Source organism: Peromyscus maniculatus, chromosome 10 (genome assembly GCF_049852395.1).
Source record: "Peromyscus maniculatus bairdii isolate BWxNUB_F1_BW_parent chromosome 10, HU_Pman_BW_mat_3.1, whole genome shotgun sequence".
Taxonomy (NCBI): domain Eukaryota; kingdom Metazoa; phylum Chordata; class Mammalia; order Rodentia; family Cricetidae; genus Peromyscus; species Peromyscus maniculatus.
The window spans coordinates 1,256,682-1,278,171 of NC_134861.1; the positions used below are offsets into that span (position 1 = coordinate 1,256,682).

Below are 21,490 nucleotides of genomic sequence, written 5' to 3' on the forward strand. Positions count from 1 at the left end.
CCACCTCTGAGTTCTTTTACAAGAGAAGGATTGCCTTTTTTTTTTTTTTTTTTTTTTTTTTTGCAAGAGTTTGAGAAGGACTGACAGCTTCTCTTTGCTCAGTTGAGTTTTCCAGGGAGGCTGTCTAGCTCCGGGCTTTTCTTTGGGTAAGGCTTTTCCTCACTAATTGAATCTTCCTGCTGATATTGGTGTGTTCCGGTCGGCTGCTTCTTCACGATGCAGTCTTGGTAGGTTGCGAGTCTGTAGGACTTTATCCATTTATCCCACGTTATTCTATTTGTCAGCACAGATGGTTCATAGACGTCCCTACGCTTATACAGTTAGAGGGCTTGACTGTACTGCTCACTAAAGCACACTCAGATCCTTGATCCTGCCCAAGGCCTGTTTAGTCACTGTTTTCCAAGCCGAGACTGTGTGCGCGCTTTCCTCTTCAAGGCAGGACGGGCTTTGTGCCTCTGTTCTTGTCTCTGAGGCCACTTGCTTTGAGAGGCCAGCGTGCTCAGTGGAGCCCTCTGCCCTGGAGACCTGTGGACTCCTCCCCTGCTTCTCACCACCCACAGTGGTCCTCTGCCTCTCATTCTCCACCTTCTGCTACAAGAGGCTGGGCCCCAGCTCTGCTGGGCACTGGTCCTTCCTAGGCAGCTGTCCCCTGCCTGACACAAGTGGGAATTCTATCAGTTTTTGTCCCCATTTGCTTAGTGTGGTGTTTACAGACAGGGCATCTGAAAAGGTGAGGACTGCAAATTGGGTTTGGGTCTTAGCTCTGCACATGGCTGCTTCTGAACTTGTGGTCCATGATCACCCTCCTCCCGCACAAGGAGGCTTGATTCTCCCTGCCATAGAGTTTGAATCCACAGGTGTTATGCATGCCTGTTTATGTAATCTGGGTGTATCTGAGTTTCACCTGTGAGAACCTGGACCGATGTCCCCACATTCCCCCAGTGGGGAGTTGAGAAAACAGTGCCCAAGAAAGGCAGGCAGGCAGGCGGTGTCATTTCTGCCACTCAGGAAAGAAAAGCACAGCTCACCCTGTGGGACTCCAAAAGCATACCTGGGTGGGGAGGGAGATGTTCTGTGCCCATGAATGGAAAAGGGAAAGGCTCGCACCACTTTCACCCCAACTTCATGAGAACGTGGTCTTCAGAAGGCTGCTCAGGAGGAGCCCGGGAGTCCCGGGAGACTTTCGTCTGGCTTTGCTTCATCTCAAATATTGCCATTTTCTTCAGACTTCCGTTGGCAAGTTGTACCTTCTTCCCAGAAGCTGACAAAACCCAGCCATGTGTTCGGCAATGTGTGTTATGATTAAAGCCTTCTTCCAAAAGGCTTTGTTTTCACACAGTTTGTTTAACTCCGTGGGCATTTCCAGTGGTGGGGAGAATGCACTGAGCTGTTAAGGGGGAGGACTGTCACACACTGTGGGTGTGGCTTCCATTGATCAAGCGGTGTGTTTCACATTCTGAGGACGACATGAAGATTGAAGCCCCAGAAGTTGCTATTTTTGCCGAGATCTACCAATTCCTTCAGGTTTTTATAGTTTCCCTTCTCTGAATGCATTTGTCTTAACATCCAGCCACTGTGGCGACCATAGTTCACCCTGTGATTTTGGCTGTCCAGATGGAGCACTCGCAGCTTTCTAGAGATCTATAATTTTTACTAGGGCTTTGCAAGAGGCTATTAGCAGTTCCATTTCTCAGACATGGAAACAAAGCCTCTGGTTGGGCAGAGGGGTCGAGACTGGAGATATGTCATCAGTCTTGATGCCAGTGCTGGGAGATGCTTCTCACAGTGACAGGCAGAGGATGGTCATTCCATCCAGGAAGTATGTCCAAGGTACATTCAAACAGCCAGCCATACTTGTGGCTTATAAACATCATCATCATCTCTATATCCTCCCATGGTCCTCCTGTGTCTGTGCTCTGATTTTTCACCTCTTCTAAAGACTTCAAGCAGGTGTTTTAGGATAACTAAGTGTATGGCAGTGAATGGAGGATGCTTGTTTCTGGTTGCTAAGGAGATAAGACAAACCATTAAGTGTCTGTATCAAACTATCCTCTCACTTCTTCATTGTCTCAGCTTTCTTTACTGCTCATGGGCAAAGTGCTCAGGCAGATCTGACATCCACAGCACCTTCCTCTCAGCATTGGGCATGGGTGACCAGTGCAGTTTCCCATGCAGAAGGCAGCAGAAACGAGGTGTTTTTCTCCTTGTCACCTGTCACCCTTCCCAATCTGCTGCTCAGCAACTGAGTCAAAAGGTGTCAGTGGATGTTCCAGTCATGCTGGGCCCTGACCCCTGCACTGTTCTTCCTCCAAACAAGGCAGATGGTCAGCTCTCACTTGTCAGAACGTCTATGGTTTAGGTATCTGAGGTGCATCCCTTTGAATCATTGTCCTGAGAGCTGTGAACTTACAGAGGGTACAGTCACATGACTTCCTGTCCATGTGTTGAAATCAAAGCTCTGGCTCAACTCCACCAGGCTGAAGAGCAGAAAGTCTAAATTCTATTCCTAAACTTTGTGTCTATGACTCCAACAGCTGCAGCTGTGTATACCACTGTGGAATGACAGGTGCATTAAGTGTGGGCTGGAGCTTCCTGTCACCCACTCAGCTTTCTTTCACTGGCCATTCCTTGTGTTGGGAGCTATTGTGAATACACTGAGCTGAATAACTGTTCTCTCCCAATGCACAACCACATGGAACCCGAGAATGGGGCCAGATTTGGAAATAGGTTTTTACTGGTGTAGTTGAAGCTTCTCAGATCTAGGGTGAGCCTCAAATGAAGTGGTTGAGTAAGAAGAAAACAGAGACACCTGGGGAGAAGCCCTGAGAAGGGAGAGGCAAGGGCTGGAGTGATGCAGAGTGTCAAGGATGGCGTTAGGGAAGGACCCCCAGGGTCTCCATGGATGGCACATTTTGCTCTGGGCCTTTGACCTCTTGAACTGTAGGGTAATTAATCCCTGCTGTTTTAAGCTCCTTGGTGACAATTTGTTAGGGCTGTCCTAGGGAAGTAATAAATACAGCAAGGTCATTTTAATTGCCAACTAGAATCCCCATGGAGAGGGAATCTCTGTAAGGAACTGTCTGGATCAAGTTGGCTTGTGGATATGTCTGTGAGGGGTTGTCTTGACTACATTAACTGGGGCTGGAAGACATGCTCAGTATGGGTGACACTCTATCCTGAATTGGATAAGCGTGGAGAAAATGAGCTGAGCACTAGCAACATGAATTAGCCCATTGCTCTCTGCTCGTGACTGTGGGTAAATGAGACTTGCTACCTTTACTTCCCTGCAATGAGAGGCAATGACCTTGGCAATTAAACCCTTTCTTTCCCTTAAGTTATCTTTGTCATCATATTTTATCACAGTGCCAGCAAAGAAACTGAAGACATCAGGCGCACAGGGAGGAAGGACAGATTGACAGTTGAGTTCTCAAGCTCTCCTGGCAGCTTGTCTTATCGTGAATTTTCCACCAGCTCTAAATTAATTTACACCCTAAAGTTTCTGCCGTACTCTACCCATATGAATTAGGCATGCAAATTCCTGGCTGCTCACAGATTCAGTGTTCTTGCTGATAAGAGTGTAGACTGTTAGAAAAAAAGGCTTGGGGTGTTATTAAACACATTTATCAACAAGGAAACAAAGCACTTTTTAATAAGGCTGAGAACAGTGCTGCGGCTCTGGGAAGCAAATCCCAGCTTCTCTCTTTATGGGTGGGGAGTGGGGCCTGTATGCAGAGCAGGGCCACGAAGACAGTATACACCAAACACCTAGCTTTGACCTCCTACAGCAACCCTGCCAGCCAGCATGGACACTGGCCAGGAACAGACTCTCCAGTGGAATTTCTCAGCCCTGGACATGATTGTGAAAGAGACCCGTCTCATCTCAGGAGTCAAAGGTGGACAAGGGTTGCACTCAGGGCCAGAGCTCACAGAGCTACAGAACCATTGGGATCGGAGTATGCTCACAGTTTCCAGGATGGATCTGGTAACTCCCAGCATTGGATGAAGCATGGTGTGCATGGTGAGCTCAGGGGATTTTTCCAGGAATCCCTCCAGATACCAACATCCTCAGATCCTCAATATTCTTACACAAAACTGCAAATTCATCTCCTTGTTTGTTTTAAACCAGAAATGCCCAGCCTGCAGCCCATATGCCACATGTAGCCCAGGATAGTCCTGAATGCAGTCTAACACAAAATTCAAAATATAAATGCAGCCCAACACAAAATTCTGAGCATATTTAATGCATTTAGTTTTTGTTTGTTTTGTGTAACTCAATTGTGTGGTTTTGAGGCATGAACTTTGCAGATGGCCATGCCACATTGCAGTGTTCCACAAAATAAACATGTGTACACTCTCACAGCTTGGACACCCTGGCTTTGCACAGCTCTAGATAACTTCAGTTAACTCAGAATGGATGCTATTGAAGTGCTTGTTACACTGTACTGTTAGGGAATCCTGACAAGAAAATAACCTGTCAACATTTAATACAGACACATTATTTTTTTTCTTCCCCATGTGATGGTCAGCTTTAACTGTCCACTTGACACAATCTGGATCACCTGGGCAGAGAGTTTCACTGAAAGACTGTCTATATCAAGTTTGCCTCAGGGCATGTTTGTGTAGTGTTGACTTACTTCATTGAAGACCTACCCAATGTGAAGGGCACAATTCCCTAGGCAGCAGAACCTGAACTGTGTAAGGGTAGAGCAATCAAGCTGAGCACAAGCAAGAAAGTGTGCATTCTTATCTGTATCTGACTGTGAATGTCACATGACCAGCTGTCCCCAATTCCTGCCCTCTTGACTTCTCGCCTATGAAGGACTGTAGCCAGGAATTTTCAATTAAGATAATTGAAACCAGGGTATTTTGTCATATCAACATCAATGAAATAAAGCATCCCGGTTAGCTGAGTCCCTGGATGGTGACCATGTGTGTATAGTACTCAGACCATTGGCTTTCTCTAATGGAGATCTAGAAGTTCTGGACTGGGTGAAGACCCTAAGCCTATGACTTTGAACTAAGCCAATGACTTGATGAGAGACAAAGTCAACACCCAAACTGTCATTTCTACTCACCATGGATGAGGACACATAGTGACAGCCTTCCAGTCGGGAACTGAGATCTGCAGTTTTAGTGCCCGCAGCTTTGGCTCTTATCTACTCAGGAGCTGACCCTGGTGTCTAATGGAGGGGAGGCATGAAGCCCTGAGTTCCATTTCCAATACCATACAACTGGATGTGGCAGCGCATGCCTATAATCAGAGGGTCAGAAGTTCAAGGTCATCCTTGACTATATACAGAGTTTAAGGCTAACCTGGGCTACATGAGACTGCATTGAAAGGACAGATGCAAGGAAGGAAGGAAGGGAGGGAGGGAGGGAGAGAGAGAGAGAGAGAGAGAGAGAGAGAGAGAGAGAGAGAGAGAGAGGGAGAGGGAGAAGGAAGGAAGGAAGGAAGGGAAGAAAGAAAGAAAGAAAGAAAGAAAGAAAGAAAGAAAGAAAGAAAGAAAGAAAGAAAGAAAGAAAGAAAGAAAGAAAGAAGGCACTAATTTGACTGCATGTCTTTCCAAGTAACTTGGCCCATCACCCCAGTTTTCTCACATGGAACTCTCCCTGCCCCATTGGATGCAGCCTGCTAACCTCCAAGGCCACATTCTTCCTTCTACATTTTCCTGGCTCTCTGTGGATATCATCCCAACTCAGTTCCCCAGCAGGACACACTGCAGCAGGGGTTGGGTCTGATTGCTTGCTATAGGCAATCTACAGGTAGGGTGGCTAGTGAAGGGAGGAGACCTCTGAGGCCTGGGATGCAGTCAAGGTGGGGCCTCAAGGGTTAAGTCCTGCAGACCTCAAGGGTTAAGCCTCTAAGACCCAGGGAGCTGGGCTGGGTCTGCAGGAAGTCTGGCTGTAGATAGGCAAGGAATCCCATGGGAATGCATCTTCAGAAGGTACAGGGGATGCTGGGGAACATGAAGTTGTTTATCCACATTGGTAGGCTGCTGAGTAAACTAAATGGTTCTGGATGCTCAGCTCTAGAGAAGCAGGGAAGAGAGACAGAGGAGCCCACTGGGGGTGTCGGACCCGTGACACACACGGCAAGGATCCAGTGGATCATAGCCAGTGCCTGAGTGGCTGGATCTGTCATCAGAAAGCAGTAGGTCAACAAATGTCTGGAGCCAAGAGAGAAAGATGTGGTCAAACAGGTGTGCAGTGTTGTTTCTTAGATGATGTCAGAAAGCAGTGTGTGTGTGTGTGTGTGTGTGTGTGTGTGTGTGTGTGTGTGTGTGTGTGTGTGTCAGGGGAAAGGGCCTTCTCGATTTTTACACGACTTACTCAAAACAGCTTTAGTCAGTGGGACATTTTGGCTAAACACAGGGAAATGCAGGTGAGCACCAGGCTTCCTTCAGGGGTCCAGTCCACTGTGGGCAATGCTATCCCTAAGCAGGTAGTCTAGCAGGCTGAGCAAGCCATAAGTAAGCTAGTAAGCAGCACTCTTTCATGGCCTCTGCATCAGCTCCTGCCTCCAGCTTCCTGTCTTGAGCTCATGTCCTGACTTCCCTTTGTGATGGACGTGATCAGGATATGTAAGCTGAAACAAACCTTTTCCTCCCTAAGTTTCTTTTGGTTGTGTTCACTGTAGTAACAGAAAGCAACCTGCCGTACCCTCACAGGCTCATGTGTCCGAACACTTGGTCCTCAACTGGTGGCAATGTTTTGGGAGACCATGCAGTCTTTGAGACAGAGGGCCTAGCTAATGGCATAGGCCATGGGGGCTGGGGCTGGAAGGTAACAGCCTGGCCCTGCTTCCACTCATTCCTGTCTCCTGTTTGGTACCGTGTGAGAAGCTGCAAGCTCCTGATACCTTAGACCAACCTGTTCCAGATTACCGCACCTTCTCAGCAATGATGAACTGTTCCCCCTGAATTAATGAATCAATGTTAAACTCTCCTCCACTCTTTCTGCTAGGCACTTGACAAGGTGTTGAGAAAAGTAAGAATTATTTTTTACCATACCTAGTGTTAAGAGGGAGCACAGAGTTTAAGTGCTGTCTCTGAGACCACCCAGTTGCTGAGTGATGGGATTCAAATCAAGGTAATCTAGCCTCTATACTGATGGCATAAAAGACTACCCTTTCACTCCGAAGTAAGATCACATGGAGCTCCAAATCCGACGATACTTTATCAACCTTTCCCATGTGCCTTGCTCTTTTATCAAAAGCCCCCCCCCCCACTGCACAATAGCATTGTTTTATTTTCTGATAGGGATAAGGGGCTGTTCCTCATGCCGGGACTCAGCATCTGTGTCCTGGTAGTTCCTAAGTCATGCCTCTGGGTAGCTGGCTCTGCTGCATAGAGGGTGGGGGGCAAAGACCCACAGTGACATTTACTTTCTGAACCGTGGAGGTGTTTGTTAAGCGAGGCACACGTCCCAGCACATGACAGCCACCTGAGCTGTGGTCCACGTCCATTGCTTTCCTTTCCTCCCTCCACCTCTAGAGAGTGGGTAAGAGGAGAAGTATGGAATTTATGGTTTCAGTAAGTTATTCTGAAAGTAAACAGAGCTGGGTTAAAGAAAGGAAGTTTTGCTAGTTAACTGTTAACCTAGCCTCTCTATTCTAAGCACGTCAGGCGTTTGACAGCTCACTGGATTCTGACTTTGGCTTGGCAAAGTTTAATATACAAGGAACGAATTGTGTTCATTGACTTCCCCACACCCCAACTTCAATTATGCAGTGAGCTAATCAATCCCCTTCATCTTCGTAAATAGCATGTCTTTCCTAGTTATTGGGAACTGGCTGCAATTCAGTCAAATGCAAAAATATTTACCAAAGACTTATTATGCACTTGGCACCATGAATATGGAGATTAGCTCACTCAATCATCCCTTCAGTTAATGAGTAGTTATGGAGTGCCGCAGTGTACTAAGCAAGGTCAGGTGCTAAGGGAGCAACAACAAATAAAGTGATCATGAACTTTGACCCCAGGTAACTCAGAGCCTAGCAAAGAAAAATGATCAAGTCCTGTTGAGCTATTCAGAATGATGTGTTCCGTGGAAGTTACCATGCTACAAGACTGCACGCTTAGTTGGAAGTTAGGCCCAGCCCCCTCTCAGGACACAGGACACAGCAGGGTGACAAAAGGACAGTCAGAGAAGAGCATTAGATGGAAAAGGGACAGATTTACTAGAAAGGAAGGGGCCTGTGTCTGCAGCATGAGGGTGGGTGTGGGAGGGGTAGGACAGGGACCATGCAGGTCATATGCTCTCCATGGTTAAGACAGAGGGGTCAGGAGAAGGGAGTCAGCAGGGGACCGTCATGATTATGTCCCTTATTATATGTGCCCCGGGGGAGGGTCGAGGGGAGGGTTGAAAGGCCACTGTAGACATTAGGTAAAAGGAGCAGGTAGAAATCAAAGGAGCCTCAGGATGGGCAGATGAAAGAGTACAGAACGAGGAAAACTAGACCCATGCTGATAAAAGACTAAATGTGGGGTTGGGAGGGAAAGGAACCAGAGATGAATCCTTGGCTTTGGGAAAGTGGCGCCCAGCCTAGGGTCTTCTGGACCTACTGAAATGGGTGGCCAGCTAAAAGGTGGCACAATTCTGCCTGGGGTCTGTTGGATCCATGAAGTTCAAGGTAGGTTTGAATCCCCAAGAGTATTCTAGGGTAGGCATCCATTCAAACTACCTAAAGGCCAGGGATACTTTGGCAGGCTCTGGAATGCCACTGAAGCCTCTGGAGGCCATGAGAGTAGTTGTGTGACAGAGAGTGACAGACTCCAGTGTCTAACCCCTGGGAGGGAAAGTCTGAGCATAGAGAAGCCATTGAAAGGGACATTTGAGAGAGGGCTCTGCCATAGAAGCCGGGTGTAGCTCAGTTGGAAGAGTGCATGCCTGGTATGCACGAAGCCCTTGGTTCAATCCTCAGCACCGCACAAACTGGGCATTGTGGCATATCTGTAATCTCAACACTCCAAAGGTAGAGAAAAGGGGAAGTCTGGGTTACATCAGACCCTGCCTGAAAAATCAGAAACAGAAGGAGACGGGGATCAGGGACACGGAAGGTAGAGGATGTTCATGACAGTCAGCGGCATGGCCATACACTGCTGACGTGCTTTGGAGCAGAGGTTGGGGTAGAGTCCAGCCAATAAGGGCTGGAGGGTGAAGACACAGAGACAGCTAAATGGGGGCAAGGAGTGATGTGATGTGAGAGCAGGCGAGTGGTGTGGGTCATTGTGCTTGGCCTGTAGGAGCCTTAATACTGAGGGTTCAACAGACTGTCAGGGCTTAGACAGACTGTAGAAGGAGCCGACTGTGAGATTGTAACAGCAGACACATGTAACCTATGGTCTGACTGTGAGAGCACTGGGTATACCGGAGGGGTCCACAGTAGGGACACCTGTCCTTTGAGAATGGAAAAATACATGTGAGAATATGAAATCGAAACAGCTGAGCATTTCTGTTGTCACCTACCTTGGTCCCTACCAGATGTCTCCTCCTGTGCACCCATGGAGAGATTTTAACTGTATTTGGGAGAAAATGGGATGTCCTTCATTGGGCAGTGCCTCAGTCACCAGGTGCTGATAGGAAATAAATAATGCCAGTGGACAGAAGCCAGCAGAGCAAGTGGGTAGTACATGGACACCACGTACCAGAGCCAAGCCTGACCTGACTGCCCCTTTCTCCTTTTTTACAGTCAACTTTGACCACTTCCAGATCCTGCGGGCCATTGGTAAAGGGAGTTTTGGAAAGGTAAGAAGAATGTACTTTTTAAAACAAACAAACAAAAAATGAAATATGAAAGTCTGGTTGCTTGAGCGTGTGTGTGTTCTGTGGGTCTAGGCATTTCCTGTCGACAGAAGATTTCTACTTGGTAAATCTGAGACATGAAAGGAAGCCTAAATGGTTTCCTTGGACTCTGTATTTTACTCTGAAAACAGAATTAACCGCAGAGTCTGGGCTTAGGTGACTCCCACTGGCAATTGCTTCAATATTGCTAATGCAGGTCTTCCTTGAGAGACATGGATGAGGAGAGTGGATCCCTCCTCCAAACTTAACATGAGATGGCTGTTTCTGGCTCTTGGACATTTGGTTTTTACAAAAATTTGAACTTGTAATTCTTGACTCTTTGGGCATAAAGGCCATAAAAATTAGGAGAAGGTAAGGTTTTTAGGGGAAAAGAGTTTCCCCCTAGCAAGACCTAATCTGTTCCCACAGAAACTTCTCTTTGCAATAATTGTTTTAAGTACCTTTGAAAACCCAGGTACTCCATTATACTCAAATGCTATTATTTACTTTTTATGGGTGAAGTGATTTAGACTCAAAAGCTTAGACCCAGTGACTAGCAACTGTATGCTACTTTTCTTACACCTGAGACAGAATGCCTGATATAAAAAAAACTTAAAGAAAAAAGATTTATTTTGGCTCATGCTTTCTATACACCATAAGAGCAGGTGGTGAGGGCATTTTCACTTCTGGACAGACATGAAGTGGGGATGGGTATAGGAAGGGGTGTGACTACTTCTAGCAGCTGAGGATGATGGGAGAGCAAGCATCCTTTGTTTTCATCTCGTGATTGAGAAGTAAGCTCTTTTTAGAGGAGGGCAGGAATATATCTGAGGCTCGCAGTGTCCTTGGGGTATTCCAGGAACTGACAGCCATTTTTACCAGTGAATATGGCCTTGATGGAGCAGGAACTTATCATACAATGGCGTAGGTGGACCAATGTGAGGACCAGCATGCTCAGTGGAAACCCCATTCCTGAGATAGAGGACCTCCTCCATTGGGAGACTTTTCTGGAGGTTTCCCCTTCTCTTTGCCTTGTGAATTCCCAATGGACCTTCTCACATAGCCCTTCTTAAATGCAGTGTTGAGGATCAATTCACTTAGCAGAATGTGAATGATTTGATGCCCAGTTCTGCCAGTCTAGACATAACTGCAGGCATCCTGAGGCAGCAAGGCCAGCCTTCCTTTTCACACCCCGTTTCCAAGCTCTTCAGTACATATGTATAAAAATGTTAGCTATTTGCATCATCCGTGGATTGTACCACTTGCTAACTGAACAGACCCTGGCCTCTTTGAGTCAGAGGGGCTTCCAGTGCACTGGCAGATCAGCCAGTGTTTACAGAAGAGACTCGTCCTTACATAGCATCACTGCACAAACAAGAGATCCCTGTGGAGTCACCATTGACAGAAAGCAGTTGGCTCAACAGTGTTTATAGCTGGAGAGTTTCTCTCTGGGTCCTGCCAAGCCCCTGCAGTCCTGCAGCCCACCTATCACCTAATCACTCAGACACGTACATTACTTATAAACTGTATGGCTGTGGCAGGCTTCTTGTTATCTAGTTCTTCTGTCTTAAATTAACCCATTTCTATTAAGCTATACCTTGCCATGTGGCTCATGGCTTACTGGTACTTTACATCCTGCTCCTCATCAAGGAAGCTGGCAGTGTCTCTCTGCCTCAGCCTTCCACTTCCCAGAATTCTCCTCTCTCTTTGTCCCGCCTATACTTCCTGCCTGGCTACTGGCCATTCAGTGTTTTATTTATCAATCAATCATCCACAGCAAGTGTTGCTGACCATCCAGCACAAATGCTGCTCCAGAAACATTGCTCCTTACATGGCTAGTTGTGAAAGTTGGTTTGTAGCTTCCAGGGGATTTTATCAGAAAGTCTTCAATCTGCTCAGAGCTGTACATCCTGGTTAGTGTTTGTCAACTTAACACAAACTGGAGTCATCTGGGAAGAGGGAACCTCAATTGAGGAATGGCTTCCATCAGATTGACCCATGAGCATCGTTTTGATTGATATGACAGGTCCCAGTCCACTGTGGGCAGCACAACCCCTGGGCAGGTGGTCCTGGGTTGTACAGGAGAGCAAGCCAGTAAGCAGCCAGGGTCACTGCTTCAGTTCCTGCCTCCAGGTCCTGTCTTCTCTGGATGATGGACCTGTAAGCTAAGACAAGCCCTTTGCTTTCCAAGTTAGTGTTGGTCAGTGTTTTATCACAGCAACAGAAAGCTAACCAGGGCAGGTAGTGTCACCTATCTTCACTGACTTGTGCTTTTAGGGTCCTTGCTTTATTGAAATGGCTAAACTCCCCCTTAGGAGTTGAGAAATCATGAGGAGGGGCAGCTCTGTTTTGTCCTTAAGGTTTCTCTTTCTTCATATGTATGTATGGGCATGTGGTGTACACCCAAGTGTGGGCACATGTGTGTGGGGGGGCATGTGTGTCCACACCTATGTAGAGGCCATCAGGAGTCTTCCTCAATCACCTGACCTTGTTCACTGGGGCAGGGTCCCCCAATTGAACTCAGAGCTCACTAATATAAGGCTAGTGTGACTGTCGGCTTGTTCTGGGAACCCCATGTCTCCACTTTCTGAGTGCTGGAAATGCTGGTGAGTTGCCATGCCCACCTAGCTTTTTCCTGGGCCCTGGGAATCCCAACTCCAGTCCTCATGCTAGCTCCCTGTGGTGCTGTAACCAAGGAGCCCCCTCCCTTCCCTGGCTTTACTTCTGAGCTCAGTGGGGAAGAAGCTGCTGCTTCACTGTGAGGATGAAGTCATCTCCAAGTTTCCCTGAGACCTCCTTTACCACATCAGGCATCCCCTTCCTGTCATGGCACAGTGCTGTGGCAGGCCCATGTTACAGGGGCTGTGAGTGAGTTCACCAAAGACCAGACTGATGGGAAAGAAGGATTTGATGAGGGATACTAGAAGGACTGTGACAACCAGTCTGCAGAGACGAGGTGGAGCCCCGGAGGCTGGGAAGCTTGTTTGTAGATTGTTATAAGGAAAGTGGTCAGGTCTCATTAGGGTGGCCCCTTTGAGGATGTTTCTAAGGGAATGGTTATCTGTGTGAACATCAGATTTTAGATGATCAAAGGCTTCTTATTAGGGCGGATTTTTCAGTAGTATCAGACTGGCCTAAGTTGATCACAAACAGGCTGTGCTATGCCAACTCTCCATAGAGGTAACATCCCTACACAGAGGATGCAGTAGCTTTGTACTGACCCTAATCTGCTGTGAGGCCAGACAGCTTTGTTCTGGGGCTGAAGTGTCTCAGCATAGCCATTTCCCCAGGTCAGTGTCCATAGTTTGAAACTCTGTGGCAGGGTTTGTCATGTCTGATTATTGAACTGCCACATGCTTTCCTTGTGTCCTTGGAAATAGCTACCCAGCATCTCTCATTTGAGAGTGACACTGTTTGGTTTTCAAATTTTAAAGCAACCTTGCATAATTCAGACAAATCCCAATTGGATATGCTACTTCAACCTTTTCCTATATCATTCAATATGATTTGCTAACATCTCACTAGAGATGACCATCTCTTTTGTCTGGGATGACGAAAGGCAAAACTCTTAACTGGGTCCCAGCCTTCAACTCTCTGCTTCCTGACTGTGGGTGCAATGTGACCATCTGCCTCACACTTCCGCCACCATGATGAAATGTGTACCCACAAACTCAACCAAAACAAATCTTCTTCAATGAGTTTTTGTTAGGTTTTTGTCACAGCAAGAGAAAAGAAGTGACACAGTGTTGTTCAGATCTGTGTCTTTGCTGACTTGGAGATGGGGTTGTTCATCTGTTTTGAGACAGTTGTGTCCAAACTCTAATAGGACTCTGGGATTGTCATTTCTTGCACAAATCTGCCACTGTGTGCATCTTGCTCTTGGTGGTCTGAAGTCTTGGACACAGACCTTTCTCACTGTTAATGTTCTCAGGATGAATAGATCCCATTATTACAAAATGCCTTTTCCATCTCTGCTAATACTCTCATTTTAACTTTTATCTTCCCTGGTATCAACATAATTATTGCCATCTATTTATGCTACTGTTTACATGGCATGCATTTTCTTTATTTTCATTCTGCCCCTCACATTAAAAATAAATACTGTGAAGACAGCACACAGTTAGATCTTGCTTTTAAAAGATCTGTTTCACAAACTCTGCCTTTTTAGTTGAGCTGTTCATTTGATTTGTGGTTGATATAGTTCTGGGAACTGTTTGGCTTATATCCGGTGTGTTTTTATGATTTTCTTTATCACCTCTCTTTTCTTCTTCTGTTTCTTCTATCCTGTATTTTTCAGATTAAATATTCAGAACTGCCTTTTACTTTATCTAGTGAGGTTATAGCTACACTTTCCTGTGCTATATTTTTGAGCTGTTGTTCTAGGAACTGGTGCACATCTCATTTATGTCATAATATTTCCCTACAATCTGAGGACACGGCAGTTTTCCAGGTCAGTCTCCACTCTGTCATCCCTTCACTCTCGCATGTACTGCGATTTCTGAAATCTCAAGACAGATGGTATTAGAGGTTTTTTAAATTTAAATTATATACTACTCTTATGTCTCACCTTTCAGAAAGTTTAGTAATAAATATTTTTGTTAACTTTTGGGAGATTGTGATAGACTATGTCTTGGTGGAAACATCTGCTTTAAAATAATTTCTTTTGGACTGGACCTGCATGGACTGAGTCTACCAGGTTGATCGCAGTCCTCGGAGGAGGCTTTGCCCTGGAGGAAGTGGGAATGGGGGGTGGGCTGGGGATAAGTGGAGGGGGTGGGAGGGGGGAGAACAGGGGAACCCATGGCTGATATGTAGAACTGAATGGTATTGTAAAATAAAATAAAAGGAAAAAAATAATTTCTTTTGTGGCTTGTATTTCCTCTCTTTTCATTTATTTAGACCATATTGGCCATCAGAGAGCTAGCTCAGCGAGCCCTGAGCATTCAGCCTCTTGTGTGGGCATGACATTCCTATCCTCTTTATTTCTCAGCTGGACTTCCTGCTGTCTGCCCACTACATGTTCCCTTTAGGGGGTCTGTGGACCCGCGGCAGAGCTTGTATCATACCAGCAGCTCTTCATCTCTGGATGCCTCTGAGTAGCTGTGGCCCAGAAACCCAGGAGGCTTGCCCTTGACCCCATTGATGCTAGCTGAACTTAACAGCAAGAGAACACAGCCCGGCACACAAGAACCCTGCTGTTGTTTCCCAACTTCATGTGCTGACGCTACGGCTCAAAGAACCTCGAGGCTCCTCTCCCAATTTACACCACAGTTGGGTTTCATGACTTTCTTCTGTGCCCTCCTGTCATTGACAGTTTGGGTCTTGAACCCTCTGTAGCTCTTTGTGACATGCTGTTAGGCATGTTAGCATGTGGCATTGCGATCTTTCAGATTGGCTTTATTCTGTCATCCCACCACAATGTCTGCCTTTTGTGCCTCATCCTGTCTTGCTATTTGGCACACGATCTGGCTGCTGGCACCTGCTGTCTTGAGTATTGATGCTTTAGAAACTTACGGTTATAGTTCATCTTTTGGAAATCTCGAGCTTCCTGACATCTGTTTGTAAGTCAGAATGTGGCAATGTCTTAAAGATGTTCAAATTCTTGGGGAATACACATTAATGTCATGTGATTGGGATGAGGTCGGCTTACTTTCAGGGACTAGAAGGTAGCTTTGTTCTGATTGAAATACCAAATAATGGCCACTTTGGTGGCCAATGCTGATTAAGTCTCGAGACTGCTCTTAGCTGTAACGTAACCAGGCTGCCCCAGGGCGAGATCCTTCTAACAGGGAGTGAATGTTTGGAGCTTTGCTCTCTGTCTTGGACAGGCTGTCTGTCAACATTTATTAGGAGTTCATTGTGAAAGATGACAATAGCCTGGTTATCAGCAGGTGCACACGCACACGGACTTTGCAGCAATCACGTTTCACATGCATTCTGGGAGCAGCCTTGCTTCTTATGTGCCACCAAAGTAAAGAGCTTCAGATTACTGAATTTACAAAGAATTAGCCTTTAAAAAAAGAACCCATTTGGGTCTGAGTTCTGGGGTGGTTGAGGTATAGCAGATAGGTTTCTGGACACTTGGTGAAAATGCTTTAGATTTTGGGTGAGTCTGACTCATATCAGCCTCAGCCGTAGGCACCTGGGTCAGTGAGTGAACTGACACTCTCAGCTTGGGTTCACTTTTCTAATGTAGATTGGGAATGGAAGGTCACAGAGGGTGCTGGACTCCCATTGCTATTCAGCACCCTCCTTCTTATGGGAGCAATATCCCTCCCTTCAGAGGACACACCCCCTATCACTGGAGTCCGGGGTGGCTGTCAATCACCATCTTTGTCACGTACCCCCGGAGATGGGTATGTGACGGGACATGGTTGGACCTGGCGATGGGCTGAAGACTCAAAGGCTTGTGTGACTCAAGCCCCACCATTCACCATTCGCATCCCTTCGGTGGAATCTTCCCTTACATGTCAGAGAACAGGCTGACTGTGTGGGTGGCCCATCCCCCCACAGGGATGATGCTGAAGGCTTTTCTAAAAGGAGGAGAGAAGAAGGCTCCAAGCAAAGAACGAGACAGGTGCAAGCTGGAGAAGTTGGGGGTCAGGTGGCTAAGCCAAGCACTTGCTTCAGTAACACCTTGTTGGCTTACCACAGCCTGGGGCCTGCTGATGACTCCGCTCCCTCTGGGCACCCTTTGACCTCTGACGGCTGAGCAGCAGAAGCGAGCCCAGGGGGAGGTAGGCCCTTGGCATGGACTTGAACACCAACAAGGCTGAGTTCTTTTCAGGAGAGGGTGGACAGCACTGTGGGAAAAACGACTCAGGAGTTTCCCTGGAAGTAATGGTCCCTCTGTATGAGGACTGCAGGATTGAAGTGAAAGAAATCAAAATTCCTAGACCACCCAGAGGCAGTCTGTGCATAAAATCACAAAAAGTAACCTGAAGTTATTCAATAATAGCCTTCCATGTTCCTCAAAGGAAGGTTCTTTATAAAACTGAGCTGGCATTGCTCCGATGATAACCTGCGCTCAATATTGTCTTGTTATGCATAGACAGGCACTCCTCATACACAAGCCCAGGGCAGCTATTTCATCCCAGGTCCACAAAGATGTGTATAAATGCAGTGTGGAAAAGCACTTGATTAGAAGCAGAAAAACCAGCAGCAGGTCTATCCAAGAGTTCTGTGTTGAGGACCCTGCAGGTGCAAAGGCCCTGTGGTAGGCACAGAGGTGTCAGTGGGCACAAAGGGCACACATGTCTGCCTGAGGCAAAGCACCATTTCTGGCGGTTGGGATGCAGAATATGTGGTTGCTCTGTTCAGGAAACTATGTCAGTTAATTAAGTTGTGAAGTAACATTTTGGGTATGAGCATTGGCTCGCAGTTTTGGCCCAACTACAAGCCTCTGGGCAAGTTGCCGGATGTCCTCGGCTGCTGTTCTTATGTCAGAATCCTTTTTAGAAAGCTTGAAGGAGATGCTTGCATGAGGCATCCTTGTTCTCCCAGACATAGCGAGGAAGGATGGAATCCATTTGTTTGCAATGAAATATTTATTCCTTTCATATTAATTAGTGCGTTAGGCTGGAGGCGTTCTTGGAGGACACTGCAGCTTTAGGAAATGACTTAATAAGTCACTAATTGCCACAGGAGATGCAGGCTCTTTCATGATCCTTCCAAGCTCTGACTGGTGCCAATGACACTTCCCTGCCAAGGATGCTGACTTCCTCAACCAGAAGGCAGGCCTCCCTGCTCATCCACATCTGCAGCATCTTCGACAGTGAGTGATCCCTGGGCTCTGCCTCCAATCTAGCTCACCCAAAAGGGCACCAGGGGCACAGAGGCACAAGGCATGGATGACCCATCTTTGTCAGAGAGAGGGGTATGTGAGGATGAGGACAAGGTATATCCTTCAAAGGTAAACCTTCATTGACCCGCTTCTTATAATCAGGCCTCCATATGCCAAATGTGCATTGTCTATGAACTCACTCATAGGTTAATGTGCTGATGAAATTAGAACCCTCATGGTCCAGTCATTGCTCCATGGCATCACCATCTGGGGATCAAGCCTTAACAAATGAGTCTTTGGGGGCATTTTATACTCAAGCCGTGGCAGCTCTGGAGGTCATGATTCTGAGATCAAGGCATGGCCAGGACTGCCTCCTCTTTCCTGGTTTGCAGATGGTCTCTTCACATAGTCATGTCTCAGTGTATATCTATGTCCTTACCTCCTCTCATGAGGACCCCAGGGAAGACTGGGTGTGGGCTACCCTGTGACTTTATTTTCCCTTAATGCCATCATCATCTGCTTCTCTTTAAACAGCCACATCTACAGCCTGGGCTTAGGACTTCAGCAGATGAATCTGGGAGAAAACAATTTAGCCCATAGCACCAACTCTTGAAACACATCACCAAGACCATCCATGACTTGTCTCTGTCACCTTTGACACCAAATATCCACGATGTCAGTTGAAGAGTGTCTCATGTAAACACCAGCAAACGTCAGCTGATGCTGGTTGTGGCTCCCAGGCCAGTGAAAGGCAGTGTTGGTGTTTCAGCAAACCCCATGGAGGCCACCTTGAGAATCCTTCTCCACAGGGTTCAGTTCCCACACTGGTGTCCTATAGAACACGGTGACTAGGAACTGGTATTTTACAATTGTCTTAATTAGGTTGCTATTGATATGATAAATACCATGACCCAAAACAACTTGGGAAGGAAAAAGTTTATTTCTTCTTACAGACTGGAGTCCATTATGGAGGGAAGTCAGGGCAGGAACTCAAGGCAGGAACTGAAGCAGAGATCATGGAGGAACTCGGGTTACTTGCTTGCTCCTCATAACTTGTTCAGCCTGCTTTCTTACAACATCAGGACCAGCAGCCGAGGGTGGCACCACCCCCAGTAGGTGGGCTGGGCCCTCTCACATCAGCCATCAATCAAGAAAATGCCCCACAGGCCTGCCTGTGCTATTTATCAATTGAGGTTCTCCTTCCCATACAACCAGCTTGTGTTAAGATGACATAACACTGTCCAGCACTACAATAAAGTACAAAGCTATGTGAGCTGCGAATGCTCTCTATTTAGGGGATGATGAAAAGTAGCAGGTGTCAGCAGAAGTGGCCTCCACAGCTCCCCAGGCATATTGGGGAGTAGAACCCAAAGGCTGAGTTCTGGTTGTCTGGAGATACAGAATCAATAAGGTGTGGCACACACAGAAAGAGCCTCTTCAAGGAGTTGGTTCACAGGTCTAAGAAAGCCGTTAAATGGAGAAGCACCAGGAATCAGACACAGCAATAGGAACTGGTAAATGATGGTGTTCAGAAAGCAGTGGGACGGACACTGAGGGGCCTCCACTTTTCACTCAGGGTGCTTGGAGGTGGGACTCAAAAGGGAGACACCAATACAGAGCTGAAGCTGAGGTCTAGCCTTCTGGACCCAGGTAGTAAAGGAGAGCTTAGGCTTGCAATGGGAGATGCAGCCTCGGTTCCCAGCTCACCGTGACTTCTGCCTTAATGTCACCAGTCCTTCTTGGAGCCTGTGATGGCTGAGCTGCCAAAGGGTAATGAGAGTCCTGGCTAGAAAGAGGGTAATGAACATGCAGCCAAATAAGAAGTTTCTAAAAAGTTCTTATATATCCACCAACCCTGGTTGCATATTATTGTTCTTTACAGAACTTAAAACACTAACAACAACAACCAAACAAACAAAGCCAACCAAACAAACAAACAACAAACAAACAAACCCCACAAAATTCACTGGTCCCTGGGATTGCTGGGACACTCATAGTCAAGGCTGTCAGTGCTGGGGACATGAAGCAGAGACAATGCCCATGGGATGCTGGTGCTGTGTGGATTTCCTGTGTGCATCATCCCCTTGATGGCTCGGGAACCTTTTCCACGTTGCTTGAGTTCCACACTCTGGCACACTTTCCTTAGCAAATCTTGTGGTCTTATACCAGTTAGTGTTTGTTTATTTGTCTCAATACATCACAGTGACTAATGATAACCCCAAAGCCCAATTGATTTCTACTAATGAGAAGTTAATTGTGGCCTTGCCTTGTGGGCAGCTTAGGGTGGCTTTTGGTCAGATCCCTTGTTCTTGCCTCATTAACAATGATTTCCCATGGACAAAGCTTGGAGCAGCCATATTGAGAAGTGTCAGTGCCTTTTAAGACCTAGTTTTAGACTTTCAAGTCAGATACTCCAAGGACTTAGGCAGAGTGACTATAGGGGACAGTAATTACCTTCACTCCTGATCACCTGACCAGCATAGAGCTCTTGTTTCAGTAGATCCATGGCATGGCTGTCTTGAGGTTTAGAGCCAGGAGGAGGCGTCCCAGGTCTCCAGGCCTGGTTCTAGCCATTGGTGTGTCTATCACCTGGCAGTCCTTCTGTGCAGGTGCTACTGAGCTGTTAGGGCCCTGGCAGCCCCAACCAACCAGATCAGGCCACCCATTCTCAACAGAGCAATGAAACCAACTGAGGGCTAAAAGTCAGAATAAGGACATTTATTCAACATGACCATATTGACAAGAGCAAGAAATAAGGTAGTCCAATGTCACCCCCAAGTTCATCTCTGGGGTTCTGACATAAGGTTTAGGCTTAAATAGAGAAACAGGGATGTTTATATAGCTAAGTGGCCCTGGTCAAGGTGTGGTCCTGCCCGCCACTGACCCATTATTGTCTTGGGTCCAGTATCTTCTGGTCTGAAAAGTCAGAACTGTGTGAGATGACTTTATGGGAGACAAATTCCTCCCCTGGCTGGTACCAGGCTCCAGCCTTTTTCTTCTCACAGCATGAGAATGTTGGGGAAATTCCAATTCCTTGGGGACCATTGTTTGAATGGCCAATAGGAGAGTCACAAGTGTCTCTAGAATATCTTTATTCCTGCCACAGTGGGTACACTTCACTTTCATTCTTCCATAGTCTAAAGTTTTCATCGTAGGGGTCCTTCACCTTCCTGGGTTAGGTGAGTCCCTTGGCATCTGCTCCAGGCTACTGTGAGAAGGACTGCCTTATTTCCCGATTTCTGCCTCAGCACATTCAGCAGTACAGAGAAAAGCTGATGATTTCTATGTGTTGCTTTTCTATCTTGCAACTTTGCTGAAGTGTTGGTCAGAGCTAAGGGTTTTCTGGTGGCATCCTTAGGGCCTTATAACTATACAATAATATTGTCTGTAAATAGAGATTTGAGGAGGTGGGAATATGTTCAGTTAATAAAGTACTTTCTCAGAACCCAAGTTTTCCAAGTGTTAAGCATGGTGCTTTGGGCTTGTAAGCCCCCACACTAGAGAGACAAATAGATCTCAGGGGCTCCCTGACTAACCAGGCTGGCCTACATGGTAAGGGACAGGCCAAAGGAAGACCTTGTCTAAAAATGTAAAGGTAAGGTCACTTAAGGTTGTCCTGTAGCCTTCACACACACACACCAAAACAAAGTAGAGAAAAACTTTTAGTTCATCTTTTCCTATTTATATTACATTTCTTTCTTTCTCTTGTTGTATTCCCGGGTAAAAATTCTAGCATTGTGTTGAATGAGATGGAAGACAGTTAACACCCTTGCCTGGTTCTCGATTTTTGGATGAATGTTTTCAGGATTTCCCCACTTAGTATAATGATGGCTGTAAGTTTTTCAAATATAGCCTTGATTATGTTGAGTTATGCTTTTTCTATTCGTAATTTCCCCAGGGACTTTTAAGGCCTTTTCTGCTCTA

The 21,490-nt window shown here is 46.6% G+C and overlaps 1 protein-coding gene and 1 long non-coding RNA gene across 4 annotated transcripts in view; both read left to right on the top strand.

Annotated features, from left to right (window-relative positions):
• The window catches only part of Stk32b (serine/threonine kinase 32B), a 244,385-nt gene that overhangs the window by 51,576 nt on the left and 171,319 nt on the right, over nucleotides 1-21,490 (top strand). For all 3 annotated transcript variants that reach the window (XM_006985611.4, XM_076545683.1, XM_076545682.1), the window contains one exon: nucleotides 9,692-9,747. In XM_006985611.4, the coding sequence (XP_006985673.1) occupies nucleotides 9,692-9,747 (56 nt within the window). The remainder of the gene's footprint in view (nucleotides 1-9,691; nucleotides 9,748-21,490) is intronic.
• LOC143267541 (uncharacterized) lies at nucleotides 14,600-19,473 on the top strand. The gene is made up of 2 exons (XR_013042683.1): nucleotides 14,600-17,557; nucleotides 18,101-19,473. It is a non-coding gene; the product is annotated as an uncharacterized LOC143267541 (long non-coding RNA).